General features: G+C 41.2%; 1 protein-coding gene across 1 annotated transcript in view; it reads left to right on the top strand.

Moving 5' to 3' along the window:
- The window catches only part of GALNT9 (polypeptide N-acetylgalactosaminyltransferase 9), a 132508-nt gene that overhangs the window by 12619 nt on the left and 93745 nt on the right, over nucleotides 1-26144 (top strand). The window contains exon 2 of the mRNA XM_036393115.2: nucleotides 12115-12295. Coding sequence (XP_036249008.1) covers nucleotides 12115-12295 — 181 coding nt within the window. The remainder of the gene's footprint in view (nucleotides 1-12114; nucleotides 12296-26144) is intronic.

Below are 26144 nucleotides of genomic sequence, written 5' to 3'. Positions count from 1 at the left end.
GTGTTTGATCTTTCACCAAACCTCTTCTCTCAGTAGGAACATTTTAATGGCACTTTCTTCCCAGATGTCAGTTTCTGTGACACTCACAGAAATGCAATTTTTGGAGACCTCTGACTGTCTGCCAAGCTTTGGCTGAAGTTAGAAGCACTCCTTGAAATCTAACAAGCAGAGTGAAGGGAGAGTATGGAGAGGGAAGCAGACTGATAGACAAATGGAGACAGCATGATCCCACAAAATGGTTTTTCTTAGCAAACCGGGCTAAAAATCACATTGGTGACAAATTGGATTTTTACTTACTTAAACACAATAATGAAAATTAAGTTCTGAGCTTTTAAAGGAATCAGACTCAGAAGTCCACATGGAACTTCTTTGCTTGCTCTGTTAATTGGCAATATTATAGCACAAGCATTTTTTCTCTACTTTCCTGCTTATTTCAGTTAATAACTACAGCAGCATGACATTTCCCTGACACTACACCAGTACTGCAGGAGAGCCTGCCTTATTTTCATCCTGCTGAAATGGCAGACTGGGATCCCACTAGCCTGTCTCAGTGCCTTTCAGTGGAGTGAATAATTAAATTATGAGCGAGCAGAGCAGCAATCCTGGTGCTCTGTGCTCAGCAGTGTGACGTGCATCCTGCTGCTCATCCATCCCATCCCATCCCATCCCATCCCATCCCATCCCATCCCATCCCATCCCATCCCATCCCATCCCATCCCATCCCAGGGCTCAGCCCTGCCCTTCCCTGGCTCCACTTGGTGCTGGAAAGCTTTTGCTGCTAAGGAGCAATGTGGGTGTGACCTGAAGTTCAAGCGTGACCGCAGAGCAGTGTCTGCTTGGTGTCCTTGAGGAGTGATGAGCCTGAGCTGTAAACTCAGAACTCGGGTTCCTGAAATTCAAATTTTGATTCATGCCAGTCTCTCCACTGAAGGATGATCTTCTGCTGTATAAAGGCACCTTCTATCACTGTCCTCATTTCTCTTTTTACTGTGCAATTTAACACCTCATAATGTAGTCGTAAGTACAAACCAGAGACACATCAGGGGACAGGGACATTCCTTCTTTCATGGAATTTTGGCATAAAGGAGAGGAAAGCTTGAAGAAAAATTGAGTCTCAAAACTTGAGTTTCTTTTTACATTGCCTTGGTGAAAAACAGATAAGCACTGTTGCAGTCAGTGGTATTAGGAAGGTAAATTGAAGAAGGTTGGTTCACAACTGCAAAAACTTGTCTTTATATATGATCTGAATTCTATATATGTGTGGTAATTTAAACGTGCTCTGTAGGTAGATCAAAGCAGCACATTGTTACCAAATGCATCCTGCCTTCTCCAAGGCAAGCCCAGGGGTCCTGCTGTGGGTTTGTCAGGGCCCAAATCAGCCCTGGGTCACAGTCAATTCCTACAAATACCCACATGCAATGAAGCCAATCTTGTTAATAATGAATCAGTTATTATAGGAGAGCTGGTTTTTACAGTGCCTGTAATAGGAGATTGTAGCTTTCCCGCTCCTGGAACTCTGAGTCAATTTATCTTTATATCAACAATAAACCAGAAAGGGCAGAAATCAAAGTAAACAATGTTTTTATTACCACTTTTAAATATAACATTGTGCCAATATTTTCCCCCTAACATTACATCTTTATTTTCTCAAATTTATTGGCAATTGCTATTTATCTTCATTTCTCCTTTCTTTTGCAAAGCTATCTCATCCTTTGATTTGCTTCCCCCAGAGAATGTGGTACCTAATTCTTTTTATTTGTCCTTGATAAATCCCTGATTAATCTTATGTTACAAGCTATCCATGCAACATCGTGTCTTTCATTCCTAAATAGGCTTTCTTTTATGAATATAAAGAAAGAGCTTTCCTTTCTAGAGCTTTCCTTTCTAGAGCCAAAACCACATCCAGACTCAACATTTCCTTTAACAATAGCAAGGCACTTCAAATCCAAGTAAGATTCTCAGCACTGTGGAATCTCCTTCTATTCCCCCTTTGTTAGCAGGAGAGACTCAGACCTTTAGTAGCGCACATTCTCTGGTAGATAGATCTGTTATAAATGTGGCTGTCACTTCATCTCATCAATTAGAAGGACTCTGCAGAATAATTTACTTCATCCATTTTAGCTTCAAATATGCCATAATTTGTTAATTTGTAAGCACTTTTCTTTAGATGCTGGGTTCAGGAGTGTCTTTTTGCTGTTTAAAATGTGTCCTGTATTTGTTTTTGAGCTGACTTGTCCTGCTGGTAGGAAATTAAATCATACACATATTAAGAGGTTGATGGAAGGAGGCATTGCAGCCTGGCATTGACAAGCAAGGCACAGCTGTGGTGTATGTTGACATGAGATGTGAAAATAAAGTGAAGGCAGGAAAGAGGAGGAAAAGCGGAGAGCCAAAAGCCAAGCTCCCTGAGAGGTGTCAAAGATGTGGCTGAGAAAGAAGAATACAAAGACAGGTCAAGAAAAATACACAGATCTACAGATCTGAAATAGACAGTCTGTCAGGAAAACGAGTATGTTTTGAAACCAATGTGCAATGATGCAAAAAAAAAAAAAAGTATGTCACCCTTACAGAGCTTTTAAGGCAATACCACACTGAAAGGAAAGGGGAGGAATCAAGGCTCTCTCTGGCTCCTGAGAAAACCAATATCCAAATTAACTGTTTTTCAAGAGATTTTGTGGGAGTATTTGAAATCTCTCATCCTCAACAGCAGCTGATGTCTTCTCCCATCTATTCCCAAGGAGAAATGTCTGATGATGAGATGGAGAGGCAGCAGACAGAGAGCCAGCCCTGCTCTGACAAACCCAGGGACTTTCTCAGATCACTTCATTCTCTGATGCCAATAGGAAGAGCAGGCAGTGGCTCTTGGAGCACAGAAGGAGAGCAGTGGCTGTAGCCAGCAGGTCTGTGGTTGTTAACATTGGCTCCTTTTTGTGGTTGCATTGCCAGAGGTGAACTCAGTGAGTAATTTCACAGGAGTGGAAAATGGAGATCCACTTTCAAGCATGACGTGACTCTGAGTTCCAGCAGCTCCCATGTCTGGGTTTAATGCTGCCATCCTCTGCTGTGCAAAATGATCTGAACGACCAGGAGCTTTTCAGCCATACAAATAGCAAAGTGTTCTATATGACTTTGTTGTTGGGAAAGCTATCTGTGTGATTATGTTAGTTTAATTTAATAGCAGGCTGTTTAGGTAAATGAGCAGGGAGGCATATGAGTGTCTGCAAATAATGTGGAGCATGATTGCAAAATGATGCTGCAGGAGATGGGCTTGTCTGGCCCTTGTCAGGGCTCTCCAAACACCCTTGAGCAGGAGAGAAGAATCTTCCTTAACCTTGGACAAAATCCCTCTGAGACAGAGACCTGAGGGTGAACCCTGGGCAGTAATTTGGCAGGTTGGGCAATGTCAGATGTGGTAGAGCCTTTGGTGAGTTTGGACTTTATTATCAGCACAATGGAGTCTAGAACAGTAGGAACTTGCATAGGACCTGAAATTACGTAGTTGTTTTTGGTTGGTTTTAGTCCCTTGTGTTTAAAGACTTTTTTTTTTCCCCTTTTGGAACCTATGCCTGTGGGATTGACTGTTGTAGTGGAGCTGGTCTGAGAATAGAGCAGTCAGGGACTTCTCATCTAGAATTGCACCAGAAGTCAAAAGGGGTATTTTTAGTGATTAGAGGTGTGCAGTCAGCTCTGCAGGGTCAAGGAAATGTCATTGCATCCAACAGCAGCTTTCCAGCTGTGGCTCCATCCTGTCAGAGCCTTGGGTCACACCTCCCTTTCCACCATGGTCCACTGCTTCCCTTCCCTACCTTTGATTAACACAAGCAAACTCCTTGCTCTTCACAAGATATTTTTCTCTTTTATGAAATTAAAACCCTTTAACTTGGCTGAACCAGCTTGTTCCTGAATCTAATTAAACAACCCCAAAGTTTTAGCTCTTGGACCATGGAGCTTTTCAAGGAGAAGTCGCTCTCCCTTCCTCTAGAATGGCTCTGTTATTGTTTTAATGATCACTTCACCCAGGAGTTTTCACCTCTGTTTCCCTGGAAAAATTAAAGCAAATCTAATATATTGATACAGATGATCCATTTCATGTGAGTTGGTGACACTCTGACCGTGACAGTAGCAGAGAATTCATTGCTGCAGGAGCCCATTGAATCTAATATTAGTGGCTGGGCTTTTAAAGGACACTGGGTAGTTTTATGCCCTGTTTCTACCTGTCTGAGTTAAGATAATGAGGGTAATCTAATATTATGCTTCAGGGCTTTAGTTACCTGCCTATGGGGTTCAGAGGGAGCTCTGCTTCCAGGGACTGAGCAGAGTTTAATTGGCCAAGTGCTTCATCGTTTGTGTTTCATTTCCTCTGAAGCCTCAGGTATTGGCCACTGCCAGAGGACAGGTGCCAAACTGATGACACTCAGATTCTGTTTCCTTTTAATATCAGTGGGCTGCCAGGCAGATACACCAACATTTCAGCTCCTCCCCCTCAACTCCAGATTTATGCCATCACCAGAGGAGTTTTTTGGCTTTCCTCCAAAGCCCTGAAGAGAAAAATACATTTTATGTTTCACCAGCAAAAACCACGAGTCAGCTGGGATTTAAAAACTTCTAGAAGAATCGTGGCATCTGTTATTTATTTAAAGATAACAAAGTGATCTTTCTCTGTGAATGAACTTTTTGATCATTGAAAGGAAAATTTTAAAAAAAATCAGTCTCACACATATAATTTAAAATTATGCATCTGGGGTAGGGGCTTTTTATTTTGCCTCTCAAAATGTATCCTTATACAGCTCTTCCTTGCTTGAGGAGGAAATCCATTTTTGTTTATATCAAAATTCTGGCAAAACTCTGGCACCTCTCCTATTATCTGTAAATTTGGGATCAGTGTCCTACCTCACAAATGAGCTTTTATCTTCATCTCCAATGGACTGTACAGCTGCTATTTCTTGGTCCTTCCAGTCCTCAATCTGTTTATCTCCTCCTGAATTATCTGTTGTAATTAGAATACATTTTCTCATCTCAAGGGGTAACCAGCTCCAAATGAGTGTTCTATAAAAGCAATTACTTTTGATATTAGATATCTGTACATAAAAACACAGTATTTCTTCCAATTAAAAAGCACTAATGAATTTTGTGTCTAGAGAGGCAGTAGCCTACGCAGTGCTGCAGTTTCTGTGAAGCCAAGGAACAAAAGATGAGGCAACTGTAAGAGGGCAGTGGTGTGTGTGCTGCACCACTGAATAGCAGATTCAGGGTGAACATGGCTCTGCAAGGACATCCTGTTCCTTTGTGTCCCCAGCAGGCCTTTTGTCAACACTGATGAACCAGATCCCTCTCCACGTTGTGCCAAGGTGGACTAACACAGTTTGTCCTGCTACTCCTGTCTTCTACACCTCAGCCTTTTTATTTCCTCAGATATCCCTCTTCTCTTCCTCCAAGTATTAAGTCTTGCATTTGGCAGGGGGCAGCTTTACCAGAGATGGACTCCTTCCCTCTACAGACACAGAACTGTCACCTTTCATCATCTCAAAATTACCTGAATGACTAGGGAGCTTTTATCACAAGCTATTCTACAAAAAGGATCATTTCAGAAACACCTTGACCTTGTTATATTGCCTTCATGTCTCCTTTCTTCATTATCTTTCTTGCATCTGGTTCTTACCTGTATTGATGGTGAGTTCTTTGGGGTGGGATCTGACTTTTTGGGCTCATCTAGCATCTGCTGCAGTGGTGTCCTGAGTCTGGGCTACATGCCATAGAAACTCTAAGGAAAAAACTGTTCTGGCCAAATCCTGTCCTGGTAGGAGTTAGCATGTAGGATTTAGGATTTTAAGGACAACATGAGCTCTTTGGGTTCATGTAGTACCTGCTGCAGTGGTATCCTGAGTCTGGACTACGTGCCATGGAAATTCTAAGGAAAAAAATTTCCTGGCCAAATCCTGTCCTGGTAGGAGTTAGCATGTAGGATTTAAGGATTAAAGCATCAATATGGTGGGAGCAGAGTGTGTAGGATGGAATAAGGGTCAGCTTCCAGCCCAGCTGCTGAGAACAGCCCTGGGCACCTTCATGGAATTTTCCATAAAATGTATTTTGAGCATTTGACAGATATGCACATGTTGTGTCTCAGAGTGCTCTCTGCAACCTGGAAAAGTCCCTGTTTTGAAGAAGAAACATATGGCAAAGCACACAAGGGGTTGGATATTAGTCCTCTTTCCAGATAATCCACATAATTTCCCAGGCTCCTGGTTCTGCACTCTCTGCCTGACTGGCTGCTGGGGGTGGGAAAGGAGCAGCCCCCCTCCAGGCAGAGCTCCCAAATCACTTCACCCCTTCCCTATCATTCACCTGCTCACAGATGGATGTCTTTTATAGCATTGCCTCTCATCTGGGCACCAAGACTGAGAAATGCTGTCTCAGGCTTTCCACTGGGGTCTGGAGATGAGGTTAAGCTACAAAACCACTGCACCCCCTGTTTCTAGAGGCAAAAAGTTGCAAAGCAAGTGCTTCAGCTTCACAGGTTGCTGTACTTTTGTCCTTTTCAAGCCATCAGCTGCAGGATGCTGTTTGTCTTCTCCCTGATATATCTGCAGAGATACTTGGGGCTGATACCAGGCACCAGGGAATGTAAACTTTTCAAGCAAGGATGCAGCAAACTTGAGTACAACTATAAAAAAATAAGATTGTGTTTTGGGTTTCAGATAAATGGAAGTGCTGGAGTCACTTAAATTAGATGGGGTTTTGTTTGTTGTTCTCCAATTTCCAAAAGTTGGAGCTTGTATCCCTGTGGGATGTGATTTGCTGGATGTTGCTGTATGTAAAATAAATCTCCACATTCAGCATTCCTTCTAGCTCAGAAAGTGAGCACCTTTTGATATGGGCAAAATTCAGATCAGTTCTCTGGGCAGCAAATCTGACATATTATGTAGGCTTGCTTCAGGGTCATGGTGGGAGAAGCTGATCTGGGATATGGAAAGTTGGGATATGCAGAAATTAAGGGCCAGGCTCTGTTTAACATTTAGATTGAATCATGAGCTAGACACCAGCAACTCCCCATGCTGCATGCTACTGTTTGCAAAGTTGGCTGAAACTCTGTCAAATAGTGAAATAGTTCCAAATAAGATTTTTTTTTCCTGCATATTGTTGATCCTTGTGCTTGCAACAGAAAAATGCTTTTAGTTTTTCAGGTTTAATATTAGTGCAGTGAACTGCCAATGCATTCACTGAATTTATGCCATTATGGGGCTGTGAGAGAAAAGGGGCTGCTTACACCAGAGAGCCTTTCTCTGGTGTGTGTTCTTTTAGAAATCATCAGCTAATAGTTATTTTTAGGCATCAGTAAAATGAAGTTACAAACAGCTGGAGAGCTGAGACCTTTAGCTTAGTGTTGAATGGCTCACCTGCCTTGCACTTCTCCTCCTCCAACCAGCTGCTTTTCTTGTGCTTCACTCTGACATGCAGCTCCTGAAGGAGGAAGATCAGTGCTTCACTCCATGCCATTCTTTGAGGCTCTAACCTTCAGCTGAGGTTTCTAACTGCAACAGAACAAGATCACAAAATTAGCACAATACAGTAATTCAAGGTGGAAGCATTGGGGCTTGTTCAGTAGTTGCAACTGCTTTAATTCCTGCCTCTAAACAGGTGGGTTTGTGTAAAAATAGCTTAAAAAGATATTGTAAGATGAGTCTTGTTTAAGCTGTTACTGAACCTAGTCCAGAATCTCTGAACCATTTTCTTTTCTTTGCAAAGCTGTAACTGGAAATGCTGAAAGTCAGCTTTGTCAATCTATGTGGAGTTGCTATTGTCCCTGATTCTTTTTTTTTTTTTCTTTTGATTGAGCTAGGATCCAAAGATTTTTATTGCTTTACATGATATGCAGTCATATTTTCAGCTGAGAAATAATAATTGGAGAAAGAAGGAAACAACTGTTTTGCTGATGAGTTTTATGTTTCCTGTTAAAGTGTTTCAGGAGTCACAGGTAGAATTCCTGGGTGACTCTGTCAGGTTTTTTGACCTGTGCCAGGTTTTTTAGAAGAAATGCTTTATTCCCTCCTTTGAAGGTGCTAGAAACTGAAATACTTTTCTGCAGCTATTCAAATATGCAGAGGTTGTATGTGTAGATAAAGCTGAGAAGCCTGGATTTTGGAGCCCTTCTCAAGCTGGGGCTGAGACTGGCCAGCAAGGGCATTTTGCAGATTTTGCAGCAGTTCTCTCAGTGTTATGACATTCTATTATTATTTTCAATCACTTATTTTTATTTTGATTTGTCAGAAGTTTAATTTTGTCTGAGAACCTTGGCTGAACCTGATTTACAGCTGCCCGTAATTGTGCTGCAAAAAGGAAAAAAAAATGATAGTAAAATAATCACAGCCATAATCTGATCTAGATTTTGCCATAGTTTCTCATATAAATCTCCTTAGTACTTTTCCCATTGTGACAGGGTTTATGATGAAAAATAGAAGATCTCTTTTCTTCCTAGAAAATGATGCATCCTGTGGAGTAATTAATCTGGTTAAGGAACTAAGGCTGGCTTGTTCTGCTCTCCATTCTCCCAATTTCTGTCCTACACAGAAATCTCTGCAGTGAGAGCAATAAATTTGAAATGAATGACAGACACTAATTATTTGTGACCTCATTGTCATCTGCAGCATGGAACAGTCTATGACCATTCCCAGTGTATCAGCTGCAGATATTTTTAGTCCAGAAAATTTAAAGAAAGGATAGATTGAAGAATAGCTGCTCACTGGGCATCCCCTTTCTGCACATCCCCATTTCAGAGCTGGCCCCATGATCTCAGTCCTTGGCTCTGGCTCTGTGCCTTGCCCTCTGATGCTGTGGAAAAATGGGTGAGAATTTGGTCTGCAGGTGAATAACCTAAAGGTAAGAGAAGAAGATGAAAATCTGCAATGAGCTTCAAAACAAGAAGAAAACAGAAAAGTGCTCTCAGATGAGGGCCTGGAGGATGTGCTGGGGGGTGTTCACCAGCAGCCTCTGCTTCAGCCAGGCTGGGGGATGCTCATCCCATCACCTGTCCCCTGATCCCAATTCCTGATACCAACCTATTTTTGTGAAGATGCTGCTGAACTGAAACTCCTTTTCTGTGTCTTTTTTTTAATTTTTTTAAGGCTGACCAGTGCAGTAACTGTGGATTTGGGGGTTAGCAAGTCATCATTGTGACACAGAAAGTGATGGGAGAAAGCCCTCTGTTGAGGAGACAATTGCTGAAGCAACAGCAAATCAACTTTGAGATGGAAAATGCAATGGAAATATGTGAGGCATGGTCTGGCTAACCAACCATGCATTGAGGAACATTGCCTGTAATTGCTGCCTCTCACACACATACATAAAATACAGTATATTCATTGTTCCTAAGACCTTCCAGAGACACTCTAGTGCTCTTTTTGAAGAAGGCAGCAATGTGATATCATTTATTTAATTGCTGCTTTATTTTGGTCAATGTTACTGCATTTCTGGGATAACTGTCAGTCAGACTAAGCTACAATGTGGTAGCTGGAGCAAAAAGCTCACAGAAATATGCTCTGAGAGGAAGCTGGACAAATGATGACTCCTTCCCACAACAGGATCAGATCAGCAGCACAAGGAGCTAGAATATCAGATTTAGAAAAAGGTACATGAAATAATTGTCATCATGGATGGCTGGGCAGGCTGTCTAACCAGTTCTCTCAGAAGTAAAATATCCAAGTGCTTGATGCTTCCTGTGGGGTGGAGTTTCATTCTCACATTACTTGTGCCATGAAGACTCAAGTGTTTTGTTCCATAAACTGCAAGAGCATATAGTACGAAGAATAAAGTTCTCAACCACTGGAATTAGACTGTTGTTTCAAGTCAAATGAGCACATCACATCTTGGAGACCCTTTAATTAAAGCAGGTCAGTTAATTTTAATGAAGTCATCTTCAATTTGCTTTGATGTTATATCAGAACCTAGCCCAGATGATTCCAAATGATCATCAAATGAATTTCCACATTATGGTCTTTCAAGGACATAGGCTTTGTCAAGTTTTCCGGGATTTTGACTTTTAAAGTGTTTAATTTGACTCTTTTTTTGAGGGTACAGCTGACTTTTCTCAGAAACTGAGCTCCTTTTAGATTCCATATATTGGGCATGTCAGGCAGAGCTTGCAGCATCACTGCTGCTGGTGTCCGTTGAGTCTAAGTCTGTATCATGCAGGAAGATTAGGCTGCTCTGCTTTTCCTTTTGAGTGGGGAGAGATGTGGAGTCTCAGACGTGTAATTTCTGTAATTACTCAAGCAAGGAATCATTGTCAGGCCAGGCATGCAGGGCCCTCTGTTCAAATTTTTCCAAAGGAAAGTCGATGTGCCAAGTAGCCTCTCATCCTAAATTGGAACAAAAAGGACAAATGTTACCATTTTCTTCAAAATGAAGCTCCCTAAAATATTTTCAGAATATTGACATGGATTGAAGTGCTTCACTTAATAAACTAGAAGAATTTCTCTGGTTTGAAATCCAGACTAGTCTTGAGTTTTAGTCACGTTTCAGTGCATGGTGATGAGGAGCATGAAGGCATCAAAGACACAAACACAAGCAAGATCTGTCCTGACTCACCAATGATTGCAGCATTTATGTGTTTTTGTCAGCAGTGTCTGAAATTCAGGAGCAGAATTCCTTTTATGTTAATTTGTGACTGTTTGTATTGTTGCACTTTATCTCAGAACGGGATTTTGTCATAAGCACTGAGGGAAAAAATGCAAAATTTTACCCTTTCAGATCAGTAATGAACCAATGTCTCTCTGGGCTGTCTGTCATTAAACAGAGATGGTGATGGAGCTGTAACAAGTAAGGAAATTCTGTCTGCAGTGAGGTGCAAGAGAATTTCCTCACAAGGGTCTGAACTGCCCTCCTTAATGGGCCTTGGAGAAGCAGTCCCACGTTTGTTCTGCCATGTGTGTTTGTTGCTACCAAATGCTGACGGTTCCTTCCTTTCTTTTAATCATTTAGTTGAAATAATGTCATTTTCCTCTTGAAAAAGTCTTGATTTGAAAAATGTTGAGTGGGTCAAGCTCTAATTGCTTTACTTGGTGTTGTAAATGATTTGGGGGAGAGTCACACATCCTGTATGGTGTTCCCAGGGTCATTATAAATAACTTTGTCATTTATAATGACTTGCTGATAGCCAGCCTTTTGGAAAGGAGAGCTTTGACATTAAACACAGGATATTTGAGGAGCTTATTTATGAGGATTCAGCACCAAATTAAATGCCTGTTGCCATGGAAGAGGTTCCTGGTGATGTGATCATACAAGCATTTTTATGTTGGTTTAGTTTTGTTTTATTTTTATTTTTATTTTTGAGTTGACCAGTGAATGAAACCTGTAAATGCATTGTTAATCGGCTGATTTCTCAGCACTTACTGAGTGTCCAAACTTTCTGCTTCTGTGAGCTCTACAGAGCTGAGTATCTTACATATTTCATTTGTCAGATGTGAAGTGCAGAGGAAATCTGGAGTGATTCCCAGGTGGAGTGTCAGCTCCATTAAAATACTTTTAGCACATCTTTGTGGCAACAGGCTGGGCAGGGTGTATTTGAGTCCAAATCACCCATCTGTTGACTCAGGCAGTGAAATCAGATTTATCCTGTATTTCCTACCCAACAGAAGCTGGTGGCCAGTCCATAGGAACCAAACCTGGACCAGGGCTGCAGTGGTCCTGGAGTCACAGAGCAGGTACCAGAACTGACACTGATGTGGAGTTAAACTGGCACACCCACAGGTGGTAGAAATTCAACATCTCTCCCTTAAAATGAGTGAAGCTTTAATGGGCTACATGGGGAGACACTCCAGTTCTAATGGGGAAAATTTTTTTCTTAATTATCTTAACAATAATTAGCCATTTTGGAAAAAGAAGGAATCATGAAAGCTGCTAATTGATTCTTTATAGTTTGCTCATTATGCAGAGATACTACGAGATGTGTTGATTTGGACTTTGGTTTGAGAAACTGAGCATAATTTCCACAGAGCCATGAGGGTTTTAAGAGCTGGGAGTTCAGATCTCATTTATCTGAAAACATTCTGTGTCACAGAAAAGGTTCTGTCTATACCCTTTATATTAATAATTTGCTTTTTTTTAATCTGTTTCATTTAGGTCTGGCAAAGCCCATGGGATTAGTTGAAGGTCCAGGAGGCTTGGGCCAGGGGGGAATGGCTGCTACCCTGAGAGATGATAGCCATGAATCAGAGACTAAGTATGAAGAATATGGTTACAATGCCCAGCTCAGTGACAGGATATCACTGGACAGGTCCATCCCTGACTACAGACCTAAAAAGTAAGTGGAATTCTGCTTTATTATTTGGAGTAAGGGATTGACTGTTGTTCTGCTGAGCCATGGTGCCATTCTTCTCCTCACATCCTTTCTGGCTGGAATATGACAGCAGTTACTTGTACAGATACCCTGAGCTGAGTGAAAATGAAATAAACCAACTGCCATCTCAAGCATGAAGTGCCAAATTAAATGCATAGCTAATTCTGTCAGTAGTACATTAATATGCATGCTCAATGTCTCAGATCAAAAATTACATCAGGATATCAGTGCTTTTTGGGTTTGGTTCATTTAGAAAAAGCCTTCAGAGGTTGCAGATTTAGTCTGTGCCTCTTGTAGTCACGTACAGTGGGAGGGGAGCAGTGCAACACTTTATAGTCACTGGTCCCTTAAAAATAACCCCAGCTTATCAAATCAATTGTCTTTAATTGCATTTGATATTCTTAGAATTGTTTAGTCAGGGTTTGCAGTGTGCTGAAACATGGACTAAGTGCAATCCATCGGGGTCCTGTAATTGCAGTAAGGTTTTTTTGTCTTTGGAATGTGTGTCTATTTTTATTCCACTGTTTATAGTCTTCACATGCCTGTGCTATGCTTGACATTGCAATTACATGTTTATTATTTGCACTGATTTATTATATTTTGTATTAAATAACTTTCAAATCTTTCATATTTATGGAGTTATATATTTTCCAGATGAGACATCCACACTATCATCCCATGAATGACAATCAGTAATGTCTTAATGCAGAGGAGATCAGCAACAATGCCTAGTTGCTCTCAGGAGACAGAATTGAAAAGAATACTTAATTAATTTCTAATAATAATTTTCTGTTTTAAAAGACCCACTGGGGCTCCTAGGCAGAACTGAAAGTTAAATAAAAAAGTATCTTATTAAATGGTGAGAAAAGTTTAGCCAAGCTAAACAGCCGTGGTCTGTGAGTAGGTTGCAATTGAATTAGGATTTTAGGTAGTTCAAGCTGCCAAAAAAAAAACTTCAGCTTAACTACAAATTTCTTTAGCTGTGTTGCATATTAAACTGATCCCAGAAGTATTGACTCAGCATTTGTTTTCTCAAACCCTTGCTACAAAAAACCTAAAACCCAGGTATCAGAAGAGGCAAAAAGAAGACAATCTACTGCCTTGATACCACGTTTGATGTACTCTGACTTGTTTAATGGTCTCATCTCTCCTCTCTTGATGTATCATAAAAATCCATCCTGGAATTATGCTGGGGAAAGAGGAGTCTGTAGTTATGCAAATATTGGAGCTGTGCATCAGATGAGGCCCAGAGACCCTAAAGTCAAAGTGAAGTTTCCCAAATGGAGCTTGGTGAGGTTTGACCTGGCTGTTATTTGCTGCTGTGGGCAGGGGGATGAGGATAAATGAGATGTGTTCTGCTGGGAAATGCAAAAGCAAAGGCTGCAGAGCTCAAATCCAGCTCAGCAGCTGTCAGAGGCATGAGACCCTTTGCAATGCAGGGATGTTTCACTTCAGATTATGCTCTCCCAAGTTTTGCTTAGGAGCTTTGATGAGTCACTCAGATGAGCTTTTTGACATTCTCATTGTGGGTATCTCATCAGGCCATGCCAGATGATTAAATATCTGTGTTACTGGGAGAACTGCCTCCCTTGTCATGTTTGAACACTCCTGAGGTGGTTCTAGTTAGATCTAGAGGCTGCAATTGATGCACTCGCCTCTAGATGAGTCACAGGAAAACCCTTCAGACTGAATTTGCTATGGAAAATGAGTGAGAGTGTGTGGGGAAGGTAGAAGGTCTTTGCATAAGAAGATTTTGCCCACTTAGAAGGTTTGAGAGCAGCAGAGGTGTTGGCTGACATGGAGCTCATGAAGCCAAAGGTGTCCTGGGCTCATCCCTCCCCATGGGCAGCAGGGAAGGGAGGGGATCCTGACCCTCTGCTCCATTTCTTGGGACCCCACTGGAACTGCAGCCAGCTCTGTGGCCCCCAGCACAAGGAGGACATGTACCAAGGCTGAGCTTGACTCTGGTTTAGAGTCTGGTTTAGAGACACTCTAATTATGTTTTGGAGAGAACTGAATCTCCATGGGCTTGAGACAGACTTTGAAATCTTGTCCAATGTCTCTGTGTGCACACTTGCCCAGTGGTCTCCCCTCTCCATTGTCAGTTTGCTTGTGATTTCTATTCATGTCATTCCCAGAAGTGTCCATTTTTTAAAGGAGAGGGCTTTTCATTTTTAAATTGAGGAGCAAGGTAGAATCAATGTCCAAGGCCATGTACAAAGTCCAAGTCCAGCCTGTGAATAAAAACATCTGAATTTGCATTCCCAAAGTATTAAACTCTGCTTTCTCCCCATTCTGGCTTCCATTTGAAATATCCAACCTATGTACTTTCACAAACCAATATTAAAGATATGAACGGGAAGAATTTATACTCAAGTCTACATTGCACAGGCACAATTTATGAAAGTAAACATGATTTCAGTATGCAAACTCAGGACTTTGTAAGCTTAATCATACTCCAAGCTTGATGAGAAATACTGGATTTTACTTCATTTGAACTCCTCTCTCACCGTTGTCCACTCTCTTATTCTGATAGAATAAGCCTTCTATTCCATCTACAAGCATAGGTTCGTAAACACTTGGCAGTTTAATTGCTTTTCAGGAGGTATTTTCATCCCCATGCAGCAAATTAAAAAATATGTTGCACTACAGAGGTGCAGAGTCAGCCAGCATGACCAAGAAGCTCCTAAATTGGAATCACCTCCCCCTGTCCTTCCACTGCAGCAAAGCCTCAAACCTGGGTGGGTACTCCAGCCCTCAAGATGCTTTTCTCACATTTTGTTCTGCTTTCCTACCTGCTGCTGCCACTGCTTTTATTCCTTTTAGCTCAGAAACCTTTTCTTTAGGATACAGATTTCTGTTGGTACAGGAGACAACAGCAAATTTTGTTTGTGTGCCAAATAGAGGCAATGGCAGTAAACTTCTTGCTTGTGATTACAGATCACACAATAATTACAAAATCACAGTTTGATTCTAGCATGGTATGATAAATATATCCCAGCTTTTTCTTCTCAATATCAGAGATTTTTGAATATCTATTAGAGATTATATTATCAGATTATATTTTATAAATAATATAATATTTGAAGTTTTTCAAGGTCTATACCACTGTAGAAAATATGTTGCAGGGAGCTCAGAATGTTTAATGTCCTGATTTTTCTTCACAGCAGTAAAGTATTAGCAGGACTTCTAGTCCTCACTAACACATCTTATTTCCTCTATGAGATGGAAGAAAGAGACCATTTTCTTGTAAGGAACAGGTTATTTTTGTTTTGCAAGCACACAACTAAGCTAGAGCTTGTTCTGTGGTTCTCTGGGAGAAGTGTTATTTGATGGTGAAGTGTTATTGGAGTAATTTCCATATATGTTCTTCCATATATAAAATGAGTGTCATAATTGAAAAAACCTGAGCACTGAGTGAAAATAATCTCCTGATGCCAATGAACCTTGTGTGTAGGAAAGCATAAGAACTTGTATTCCTGGCAGCTATCCCTCCCAATATGTCTAGGTGTAGAATTGTCCTGAATCCTGCCCTTGGGAATGCTGTAAAATCTGCTGGGCTCTGTCCATGCCTCTCTTACCATAATTTCAATGGGAAAATGTTTGACTGAACAGTCAAAACCAGACCTGAAGCAACAGAGCAGAGATTTTGGTGGAGATTTTGATTTTGAGATTTTGGTGGAGGTTTTGCACTTCCCAGGGTCAGCCACCTAAACCCCTGCAGGCACTGGGCAGAGGAGAACAGGTTTCCCTGTGTGGCTATAAAAGTCTGGCAGAGTTTTCATCCTCCTGCCCTTTTTGGCAAACAACAGCCTCCACTGCTGCCAGCTCTAGCCAAAACTTCAGCTCCTGCTCCAGTAACAAAGGATCAGACTCAGTCCTTCCCAGTCATGCATGAAGGCAGAGGTGCTGAAGCCCCATGTAACAGTAGATTTTGACTATCAAAGTTAAGGAAAGTAGAAATGTCCAAAACCTTAGGGGATGTCATTCAAAGACGGGGTAAAGGTCCCCAAACTTACAAAAGCTGTTTGTTTTACAGTGTAGCATGCTGGAAAATTGGGAAGTGTCAGCTAACCAGATGCTTTCAAACAAAAGCATTGTCTCTCAGGATAACATCAATTCCCCTGCTCTTTTTGAAGCACAGGCTGGATAGCAAGGGGTTGAATTGAACAGGTGCAACACCTGTAAATCCAGCATTTTCTATCTTTCTATCACTTGACTTTGTAACTTAAATTACTTCAGGGCTTTCTTTACATGCAGGACACATCCACACACACAGACACAAACACTCAGGCACTTGTCAAAACCACTTGCTGTCATGCATTATGCATACTTTTGAGAAAAGTTAATATGATCCTGCAGCTTCCATAATGGCTAAATTGGCTTTTACACAAAATTGTCGCTGCTTGGTGAGGATCTTTAATTTAACTGATCTTTTTTTGAGCAACTGGATGCACAGTGCATTGTGGCAGTTCAGTGATAACAATAATATTAATATATGGATTCAGTCTGCTGGATCTATCAGCCAAAGAAGATATTTTCTTTGTGTTACAGTCGTGGACGTTTGTATTGAGAAAATTCAGCCCTAAAGAACAAACTTATTAATGCTGTGGCAACTCAAGTCTTAAGCCATAAAATTCAGAGAAATTTGGGTCTTGAGGAAATTGCTTTCATTTATTCAATTCTTTTATGGAGGCAAGCATTTTTGTGGTTTGCCATAGACATTTCACAATTGCAAAAGAATTGCATCTCTAGGGCTGTGAAGTGTAATTAATGGTTCAATCCACTCCATACCTAAGGAAAAGCTTTTTTAATTACCTATCAAAAAGAATTCCGGAATTGATCAAATAATGTTACCAAGGGGGCAGGCTGGGTAAATAGACCTCTGATTTGCTCATTCAAAGGTTTAATAGCAGCAGCTCCAGTGAGGCCAGCAGCTGGGGAGCAGCCCTGCTGTCAGAGATGATCCTCAGTGGCCACTGAGCTCCAGCTCTCTGTGAAGGCAGAACCAACCCCTTCAACCTGGACCCTTTCTTTGGGCAGCAGATGTCTGGGGAGCCCCTGTGCTGTTTCAGCCATCAGTCAGCAGCTCTCTGCAGCCCCATCAGGGGTGTGTTTGCAGTTTCTCTGTGCTGGAGGAGGCTCAGTGCTGGATTTGGATGGCCTTGGTCATCAGTGCTGTGCTTGGATGACCCCCGTGCTCCGCTGGACGTGGCTGCAGGAGCAGGGCACGAAGGCAGATGGCTCTCACAAAGCATCAGCTTTGGGATCAGTGCACTGGACAAGGCTGGGTCTGGGGTTGTTTGGTTCTTCCCACCATTGCTGCTTGCTCTGCCTCGTGACCTGTTTTCAAATCCTCTGGAGATGCTGGGTGTTCCTTGAGCCACTTAGAGAAATGACACAAGAAAGTGCAAATTAAAACAGACCCTTTCCAGGTTAACCAGAGTGCAATGTAATGGGCCTTTTCACAAGGAATATTTGAAGTTCAGAGCTTTCCAGGAATCAGAATTTCTGATTAGCAGAAAATGACAAGTGAAAAAAAAAAAACGCCTAAAAATATTTTGTGTTAGGCTGAACATCTTCTGTGAAATGTTTGTTTAAACAAAGAGTTTAGACCAATGAAACCTTTAGTTTCCCATTTAAAAAATCACTCTTGAAATGATGAATTTTCCATTACTAGCTTCTACCAATACTTTCAGATTAAATATCAGGTCACAGTTTAATGAAACGTTAATTGAAATTAAGCATTTCATTTTTTTTAAGCAGAACAGTGTTTCACAATCAAAGTATAGGCATGATATTTTGATTTCAATTAGGCTTATTTTTCATAGGAAAGCATTTGACTTTGTTTTTGCACCCACTCTCAATCAATCTAAAAACCATGCTAAAATTCTGAAAAATCTTTTTTTTTTGCCCACTCTGAACATATGACGTAAATTGAAGCAGAGAGAAGGAAAAACAGAGAGAAAACGGAGCAGACAGAATTACCTCTGGGCAACAGATTAAGATTGTTTATTGGAGGGAAATTCAGTAAGAGATGAAACTAACTGAAGTGTTTTAATTAGATCCCAAATCAATGTCCAGATGTGGATTTTGAGCAGGGTGAAGGAGAGGGATGCAGACACATGCTCTGGGAGTTTATGTAGCTTTGTCAAGTTACATGGGCTGGGCATTTTCCTTGGGCTGTGAATCACCTACAAACAGCACCTCTGCATGCACATTAGCTGTGTGAACAAGTGGAGATGCAGCCCCAGAGAGATGCAGCCAATTTCAGCTGATTTTTGCCTTGCCCAGGAGCAGGAGGAGCTGGTGTGGACTGAGTGAATCCCTGTGCTCCTCCTCTGCAGTGAGCTGGGCTCTGACCAGCTCCTCCCCAGCATTTGGTGTTGTAGTTCTGACTCAGTTCATTTGGGATATCAGCTGACAACCTAAATTCACTCACAGTGCTGCCCCTGGGCCAGCTGTGCTTATTTGTGTATCCCTGAGTATGCCACAGGCTTGTCTCTGCCTTTTGGGAAATGCTTCTTGTTTGGCTGTAAGGGGCTCAGGCTGGAACTGTGCAAATCCCTCAAAGGAGAGGAAAAAATCCACCTTTTTCTTTGGCTGGGCAAGAAAACTCTGAGGAAACCATAGGTACTGCTCTGTATCAGCACAGTCCCTCTGCTGCTGAGGCCTGGAGCCATGACCTGACCCTGTCTATGAAGATATTTCAGGTTTTCTCCCAAATTCTTCTGGAGCTTTGCTCACCTGGCACAGATAATGATGGATTAGGTGGAATGTGGGCTCAAACCTTGGTCTCCCAAATCCCAGACCACCTTTAGGTCTTTGTATATTTAGTTAGTTGTGCAATGTTAAATTACTCCAATGAGAAGACTGAGGAACAGGTTAAAACAGTGACTGTTTCCCAATAATAATCAAAAATATATTGAGAAAGCTTCCATCCCCTTTTTGAGGCCAGTACCAGAGTTCTTTGCAGGACATGGCTCATGAGCAGAGCCTCCCCATCAGCAGGCTCCATGCTGTCTCCATAGCAGCAGTGCTGGACACATGGCAGTGTCTCACAGTTATTTCTGATATTCAATAGATGTTTTCTCTGGCTTTTCCCATTAGATTCATTATTGATTCCCTTTTGTTTAGTGCTAGGCTTTCCAATTAAGTAGTGACTTTAATTATACTGCAAAGTGTATAACATAGGTCTTGATTATTAACACTGACCCGTGGGATGAAAGGAGAACCAGAAAGGCTAAATTAAAAAGAGCCATAAAAATGAACAACCTTTTCCAAAAAGCCACCTTATGTTCAGATGCAGTAATTTTTCAGTTCTACATTTTTGCAGTGCCTTTGTGTATACTAATTGTTGAAGACAAGTTCTGCATGACTGTCAGCACTAATAAATGTAGATTTAGTGAAGGCTGAATTTGATTAACTAGGGAGTATGAAAAATAACTGATTGCAATGTTGTGTTTAAATGCAGCAAGGCTGGAAGCCATTCCCTGCAATTTGTCTGCACCAGAATGTACTCTTGAATACATGAATAGTTTACCTAAGGTGGGTTGCATAACAGGGACTAGAAATTAGACATCTAATTTGGGGTGATGGACTTGGCTGCCTGTGCAGAGGATGGAGATGCCATGGCAGCATTGCCTATCATGTGCAGGGTGTAATGTCCTCTGCAAGTCCCTCCTTCAGGAGCCATGGGCAGCCAGATTAAACAGGATTGCAGGAGAATCCAGCCCAAACAGGATTGCAGGGGAATCCAGCCCAAAGTGTTACATGCTCTGAGGCATGCAGAAACAGGACCAGATCTCTGTGCTAGCAACACTCACTGAAGAATGACCTGCCAGGATGGGCAGCCTGGTCAGCTGGGAGGAAAAGAAACAATGATCAAAAAGCTGCTTTGCATCCCTCAGTTTTTCTCACCAATCCTCAGACTAAATGTGTCTCATGTGACCTGCACATTCACCTTAAGCACCACAGTTTTTTTCCCTTTTAAAGTATGCTTTAGAGACTGTGGTAATTTTTTGAACTTGAAACCAGAAAGCCCCAGTATTTCCATGGTAAAAAGAGTATTTCCTCCTAAAGAAGAGCAATGGTGGGGTGCTGTCCACAAATTCTGTGAGCTGCTCTTTCATAGGTAAATGCATATCTGTAGGGCAGAAGCGCTGCTGAGATCCAGCCAGGACTTGCAGCTGTGTGCTGGCATTTGAGAATTTCTTTCATTTCCCTCCCCTGAGCCCGTGGCTGGTTGTTGCCTGCTATCACTTCCAGGGAGAAAAGGATATTCCTGTAAATTTCTGAACTGTCATGTTATGTTACACTCCATGATATCACATTACAGGATAAAAAGAAGTAACAGAACAAGACAGGCAATGAATTCAGGGTGGCATTTCTTTTCCTTTTATGTTTCCTTGCATGTATCTCTGTTATACTATACCTGAGACTCTTTGTAGGGCTTTGAAGGAGTTCTAACAGTTTGAAATAATATTTCTCATTTCTTTTTAAAAAGGCTTATGCAAATTTAGTTCTGCTGACAGTGTGAGGTGTTATCTCCAGATGACTTCCTGATGTAGCTTTAAAAATTAGCAGGTTTTTATTCCTATTTTATTTGGATAGGTTTCATAGCATAGGAAAGTCAAGGTTTCAGGTCACATAACCTCAAGGTTTTCTAGTTGTTGTTGTTGTTTGTGTCTTTGTGGTAAAAACATGACCAGGCCAAAATGTCAGACAATTTACTCTTCTGTCTGAAATAAAACTGAATTGTGAACTCCAGGTTGATGCAGTGTTTCATTTTAATAGTGTCAGTTCGTGCTTGTTTTGCCTGTGTCTCCTGTTTTGAGTGAATTTAGTGCTAATAAAAGTGAGAGACTCTTAAAAGTAGCCAGACCCAGAAGTACCTGACAGATATAGGCTGGAAAAGGTTAGCTCCCTGTCTTGGTTAGCTTGATCTAGATGCTTCCCAAAGTTTGGTTTCTCTGAAACAGCACCTGCCAGTTCAGCTGTTTGAAAGTTTTATGATATTGAAGTGTGAGGACTCTATTTTCTGTTCCTGCTGCTTTCTGAAATGTTCTTGTCTTCTGTTGCATTGCTTCTGGACCTTCTGCTGTGGTCTCAAAAACAAACCACAGTCAACCCAGGCACCTGGCTGGATGCAGCACCAAAGGAGCTTGGTCTAAGTGCACCCACAATTTCAGGTGGTGTTGGTGTGTCAGGATTTATCAGTGAGGCTCCAGGCAGCTTTAAATTACTGGAGATATCATCTCTGTGTATTGCTTCTGCACAGGCTCCCTGTTTCTCAGCTTCTAGAAAAGAAACCCTCTGGAATTGCATTTTACCTGTGAGAGATGCCTTCAGGTTGTCAAATAATTCCTTAATTAGTTTATTTTCTTCTTTGCTCCAGGGGGTGAGTATATTATTTATTCTATACTCCCAGACTTCTGTTAGTCTGCATTTATGCATTTTGTCTTCTGAAGGCCCCAGCAGTGGGCTGGCCTCTGGGGTGGAATGAAACACACCTCTCAGGCAGGCACAGTGCTTCAGACTTGAATAATGGTGGAATATTAATAGCAGCAATTATAATTAAAACAGTGCACTAAAATACCCTAGGGCGTTGTTGCTAAGTTAGTCTGTACCCCTAAAATTTCAGAGGAAAGGCATAAATTTTAGTTATTTCCATCCACAAAGCAAGCAGCTGTCTCATTCAGTGACTGGAGCAAGCTTTCATCCCTGCTGTGGATGTTTCACTGGGACACAGCTCTCCCAGAGGGTCATGGTGAAGTTTACATTAAACCCAAGATAAAAATGACATTGAAGCTTTGCTCCTGTACTTTCTACACTGCCTGAAAACAAATGCTTGACCTCCAGCTACTCCATTGCCTCATTGCCTTGGAGTTATTAACCCATGTACCAAGAGACAGGGAATTTGTGTTTTGTTTGCTCAGAGAGGAGCACTCCCCTCCTTTGCCTGACAGAGCTGGGAATCCATGGAAGCACTGGGGGGAAAGTTTCCCTGAGTGCAGGGCTGAGCAAAGAGCCTGGAAGGATCTGGTTGGATGTGTGTGTCTGCAGATGAGGGATGAGGAAGGGCAGGATTGCTGGGCACACAGGTGATGGTGCTCACTCCTGCCTTTCTCTGTGGTGGCAAATTAATTGAACTCTGCAAACACTGAGGATGTGAATTTAAAATGTCTGTGGACAAGACAGAAAAGATACCAGACAACATGAAGTGAAGTGGGGAGTAGTTTCTCAGCAGGTTGGTTTGGGCAGGAACAGTGAAGTGCTGCAATGGCCAAATCTCAGAGCCAGGAAAAGGCTCTGAGTGTCCTTGGCCTGCTCAAATTCACAGCCTTACTTAAGTTTGTTGCCTGGTCTAGGATGTGTGCCTAATTTCTGTCAACCTGAGTGAAAAGCAAGCACATGTTGACCTGTTTTTTCTTTAAATTAGGATAAGAGCTCATAAATATAAAAAATCCCCATGCACTGCACTGTTTTGCTGCTATAAAGTGCGTGCTCTAGGTATTGGCTGTATGCTAGACAGTAAATGTGGCTGGATTTTTAAAAACTTTTTGCAATTCTAAATGCAACCAAAGCTAAATAAAACCACAAGAGTTTTCTCAAGTTATACAAACTGAAGCAACATAAATAGTTAGAAGGGAACTGTTGTTAACATTTAACTTCTAAGTGCATGAAATTGTTGAATACTGTGCTGTTCACCTCTAACTAGCCTTTAATTTAAACAAAAGCTATAAAAGTGCAATTAGGCTCCAGTCCAAAGAAGCACTTAAATATGTTCCTAGTTTTAAGTGTATGAATAACCTCAGTGAAGTTAAGGCAAGCTCAGGTGCTTTCCTTGAACAGGACATTTCACAGAGTAGTTGTGATGCTTAGAGAACAACCCTGCAAGTATCACTGGGGAAGATGTGGGGAGAGTAAAGTTCCATCTGCACTTCAGGATTTGGCCCAATGATTTATCCTGTGGGATCCTGACCTAGAGCTCATGGAGAGCTTTGGATGTGCTCCATCATCTGATTGTCAGGCAGCTTCCTACCCACACACAGCACATGCACCTTCCTTTGTCCTCCCTGCCTGACTCAGACTTTTTATGAACACTCAGCTGCTGCCACCAGGCTCTCTCCTCAATCCCATATAAAGCATCTAAACATCCTGGATTTAATACTCCCATTTTCAGTGCTAAATCAATGTTCTTTATGCATTTGTTCTTGGAACACTGCTCTATTTGAACCATAATTCCTCCCACACACCATAAACTTGGTTCTGTTTTTACTCTGATAGGAATTGATCATTTAAAGTAGGAGGAAGCCCGTGACTACTGTTCAAACATTTCAAGGCTATTGCTGGTTAGTCAAATGAGCTTGTGCACCACCTGAGAAAAGTGCTGTGATTACCAGGGGAGCATTACCTTGCTGGGCTACAACCAGCCTTGCAGCAGTTGGGACAAGTCAGGATCAAAGAGCTTCTCGCTACAATTTTGGCAGGCAGTGGTGGAGTTTATCCAGTTTATGGCTGACCTCCCATTTGGTGGTTTACTCCTCCAACTATCCTGTATTTGTACATAGGTAGAAAGAAACATTCTGCTGCATAACTGAATTTGACCAGAGATTAAAGCTGGTCTCCTGTGAAATACACTGGAGCCTATTAAAGAAGGGATTGTTTGCCAAACGTGGTTGTATATCCTCCCCAGACCATAAAAAACATTGTTAGCTGAAGTGATAGTGGAAAAATATTGCATTCCTCTATTCTCCTCCTTACCACTACACTGCAACGTGACAGCAAACCCTTAATGAAATTCATGAAGAGCTCTGCAGCAGTTACCTTGAAAACTTTTTTATTGCCCTACATTTCCAGGTAACACTCTGATACTCAGCCTCTGTCCAGCACCAGCAACACCAGCTGAGGCAGAGAGATAGCCAAAATTAAACAAAAGTATCTGGAATTTTTAATGTTAAATACTTGCAGTACATTTTTAATAGTCAAGGATAACTTCCTGTATTTACATATTATTATCTGAATAACAAATAGCTTCAAAGGTACAGCAAACTCTTCTGTGCAAATGGAAAAGGGTGAGTTTACTCTTATGCATTATTTATTGAAAATAATTCCTTTGATTTCACCAATTCCACTGCTTTTCCTTTATGTCTGGCACGGGCTCAGTAGGCAATGGGAGAGGAGCTTCAGAGGAGGTGGTGCCCTCAGATATGGACCCCTGGATATCTGGGCTGTTACCATCTCACTCCCTGCAGACATGCTGGGATTAATTATCCCTTCGCCACAAAGAACCCTTTTTGGGATCTTGATGCATCACCTTGAGTGGAAAATTACTTCTTTGATGGGAAAAGTGCTAACAGCCACTGCTGGAAGTGCAGCTGAATGGCTCCACATGGCTTGCTGGAGAGCAATGACCCTTGGTGGCAGCAGCAAGGAGTGGGGACACTGGGCAGCAGCCAATTTTGTCAATGCACCCTGGGAAACATCTTCTGGCTTTCTGGATGGGCTCTTTGCAAACCTTCCCTGTTTGAAATACGAGATTTTAGTTTTGGCAAAGCTGAAATGCTCCTCTTCACAGACAACATAGTTCCCAAAATTAAGTTTTTAAAAAGTTGCACAAAAGGTAGTGTTTTCCTGAATGTATTTTGCTGATAAGACCTTCAAATCAAATTGACATAATGCCTTTAGTTTGGCCTTTATTTAATATAGTTTCATCAGTTTCACCAATTTTTATATTTCACTTGACTTCAGAGAGCTCTCCAATCTCAAAGCAGAATTTTCTAAGACTGCCTTTATGGCTTTTTTAAAAGACAATTATTTTCTAGTTTTTACTTTAAAAGGATGCAAGCTAAGAATCCAGTTGGAACAGAGGCAAAGATATTTGCAAAATCTTGAGAATCACTAAACAATCCATTTGTTTTAATCACCTAAAACGAGGCAGAATACATGTCACTTGGAATTTAGCTCAGCTCCTCCTTAAATTTAAGTGCAACACCATTAAAAATAAAGTTGCACAGGGGATCTGTTTTCTTTGGGGATTTTTGGAAAGCATTTGAAAGCAGATTTCAGCCTCTCCATTAATTTCCAATGAGCCTAATGCTTTGTGATGCAGCATGCATACAGCCAGAGGCAGATCCGGACAGGCACACTGGGGGATAGAGTGGAAATTTTTTACAGATGGTATTTCAAAACATATTAGCGACTCAAGTTAAGTTACCAAAAAAAAAAAAGGCAAAGACTTTTTACTACAGAAAGATGTGAGCACGAGCTTTGAGCCATTTTTCATGTTAATAAAGAGGCTTGTTTTAAAAGTGATTGAAACTAGTTTTAGCATTTTTATATGTATAAATCAATAAGGGTATTAGACATAATGGCATGTTTCTGGTATTGTTTGCCTGAGGAAAACCAGAAATAGCTTAGTGAAATAGAAGGCCTCTTATTTTATGTGTGCAGCAGCTACATTTGAAGAGTCTAATAATCTTAAATATAAGGGTTAATATTCTCTACAAGTAGAGTCATCTTGCTGCATATGTTAACTATGCATATATAGTGTGCTATCAGTCACTGATTGACAGTTTTCAGGGCTTTCTACTATAAATATAAAAATAATTTGCTTGAGAAAGGAGGAATTAAACCAAATAGAGCAAACGTGTTATAAAACAAAAGGCACAAACATGTGTTGGGTTTTTATGAGCAGAGCAATTAGTCACAGTTGTACTGGCCTGAAATTTAAAAGAAAGGCAAAAGAACAAAAAAAAAAAAATCTGTCATTCTCAGGGAACCCTTGTCCAATGTGTGTTATTGAAAATTG

This window comes from Molothrus ater, chromosome 18 (genome assembly GCF_012460135.2).
Source record: "Molothrus ater isolate BHLD 08-10-18 breed brown headed cowbird chromosome 18, BPBGC_Mater_1.1, whole genome shotgun sequence".
Taxonomy (NCBI): domain Eukaryota; kingdom Metazoa; phylum Chordata; class Aves; order Passeriformes; family Icteridae; genus Molothrus; species Molothrus ater.
Note: the sequence above shows the minus strand (reverse complement) of the source record. Positions and strands in the feature narration are given on the sequence as shown.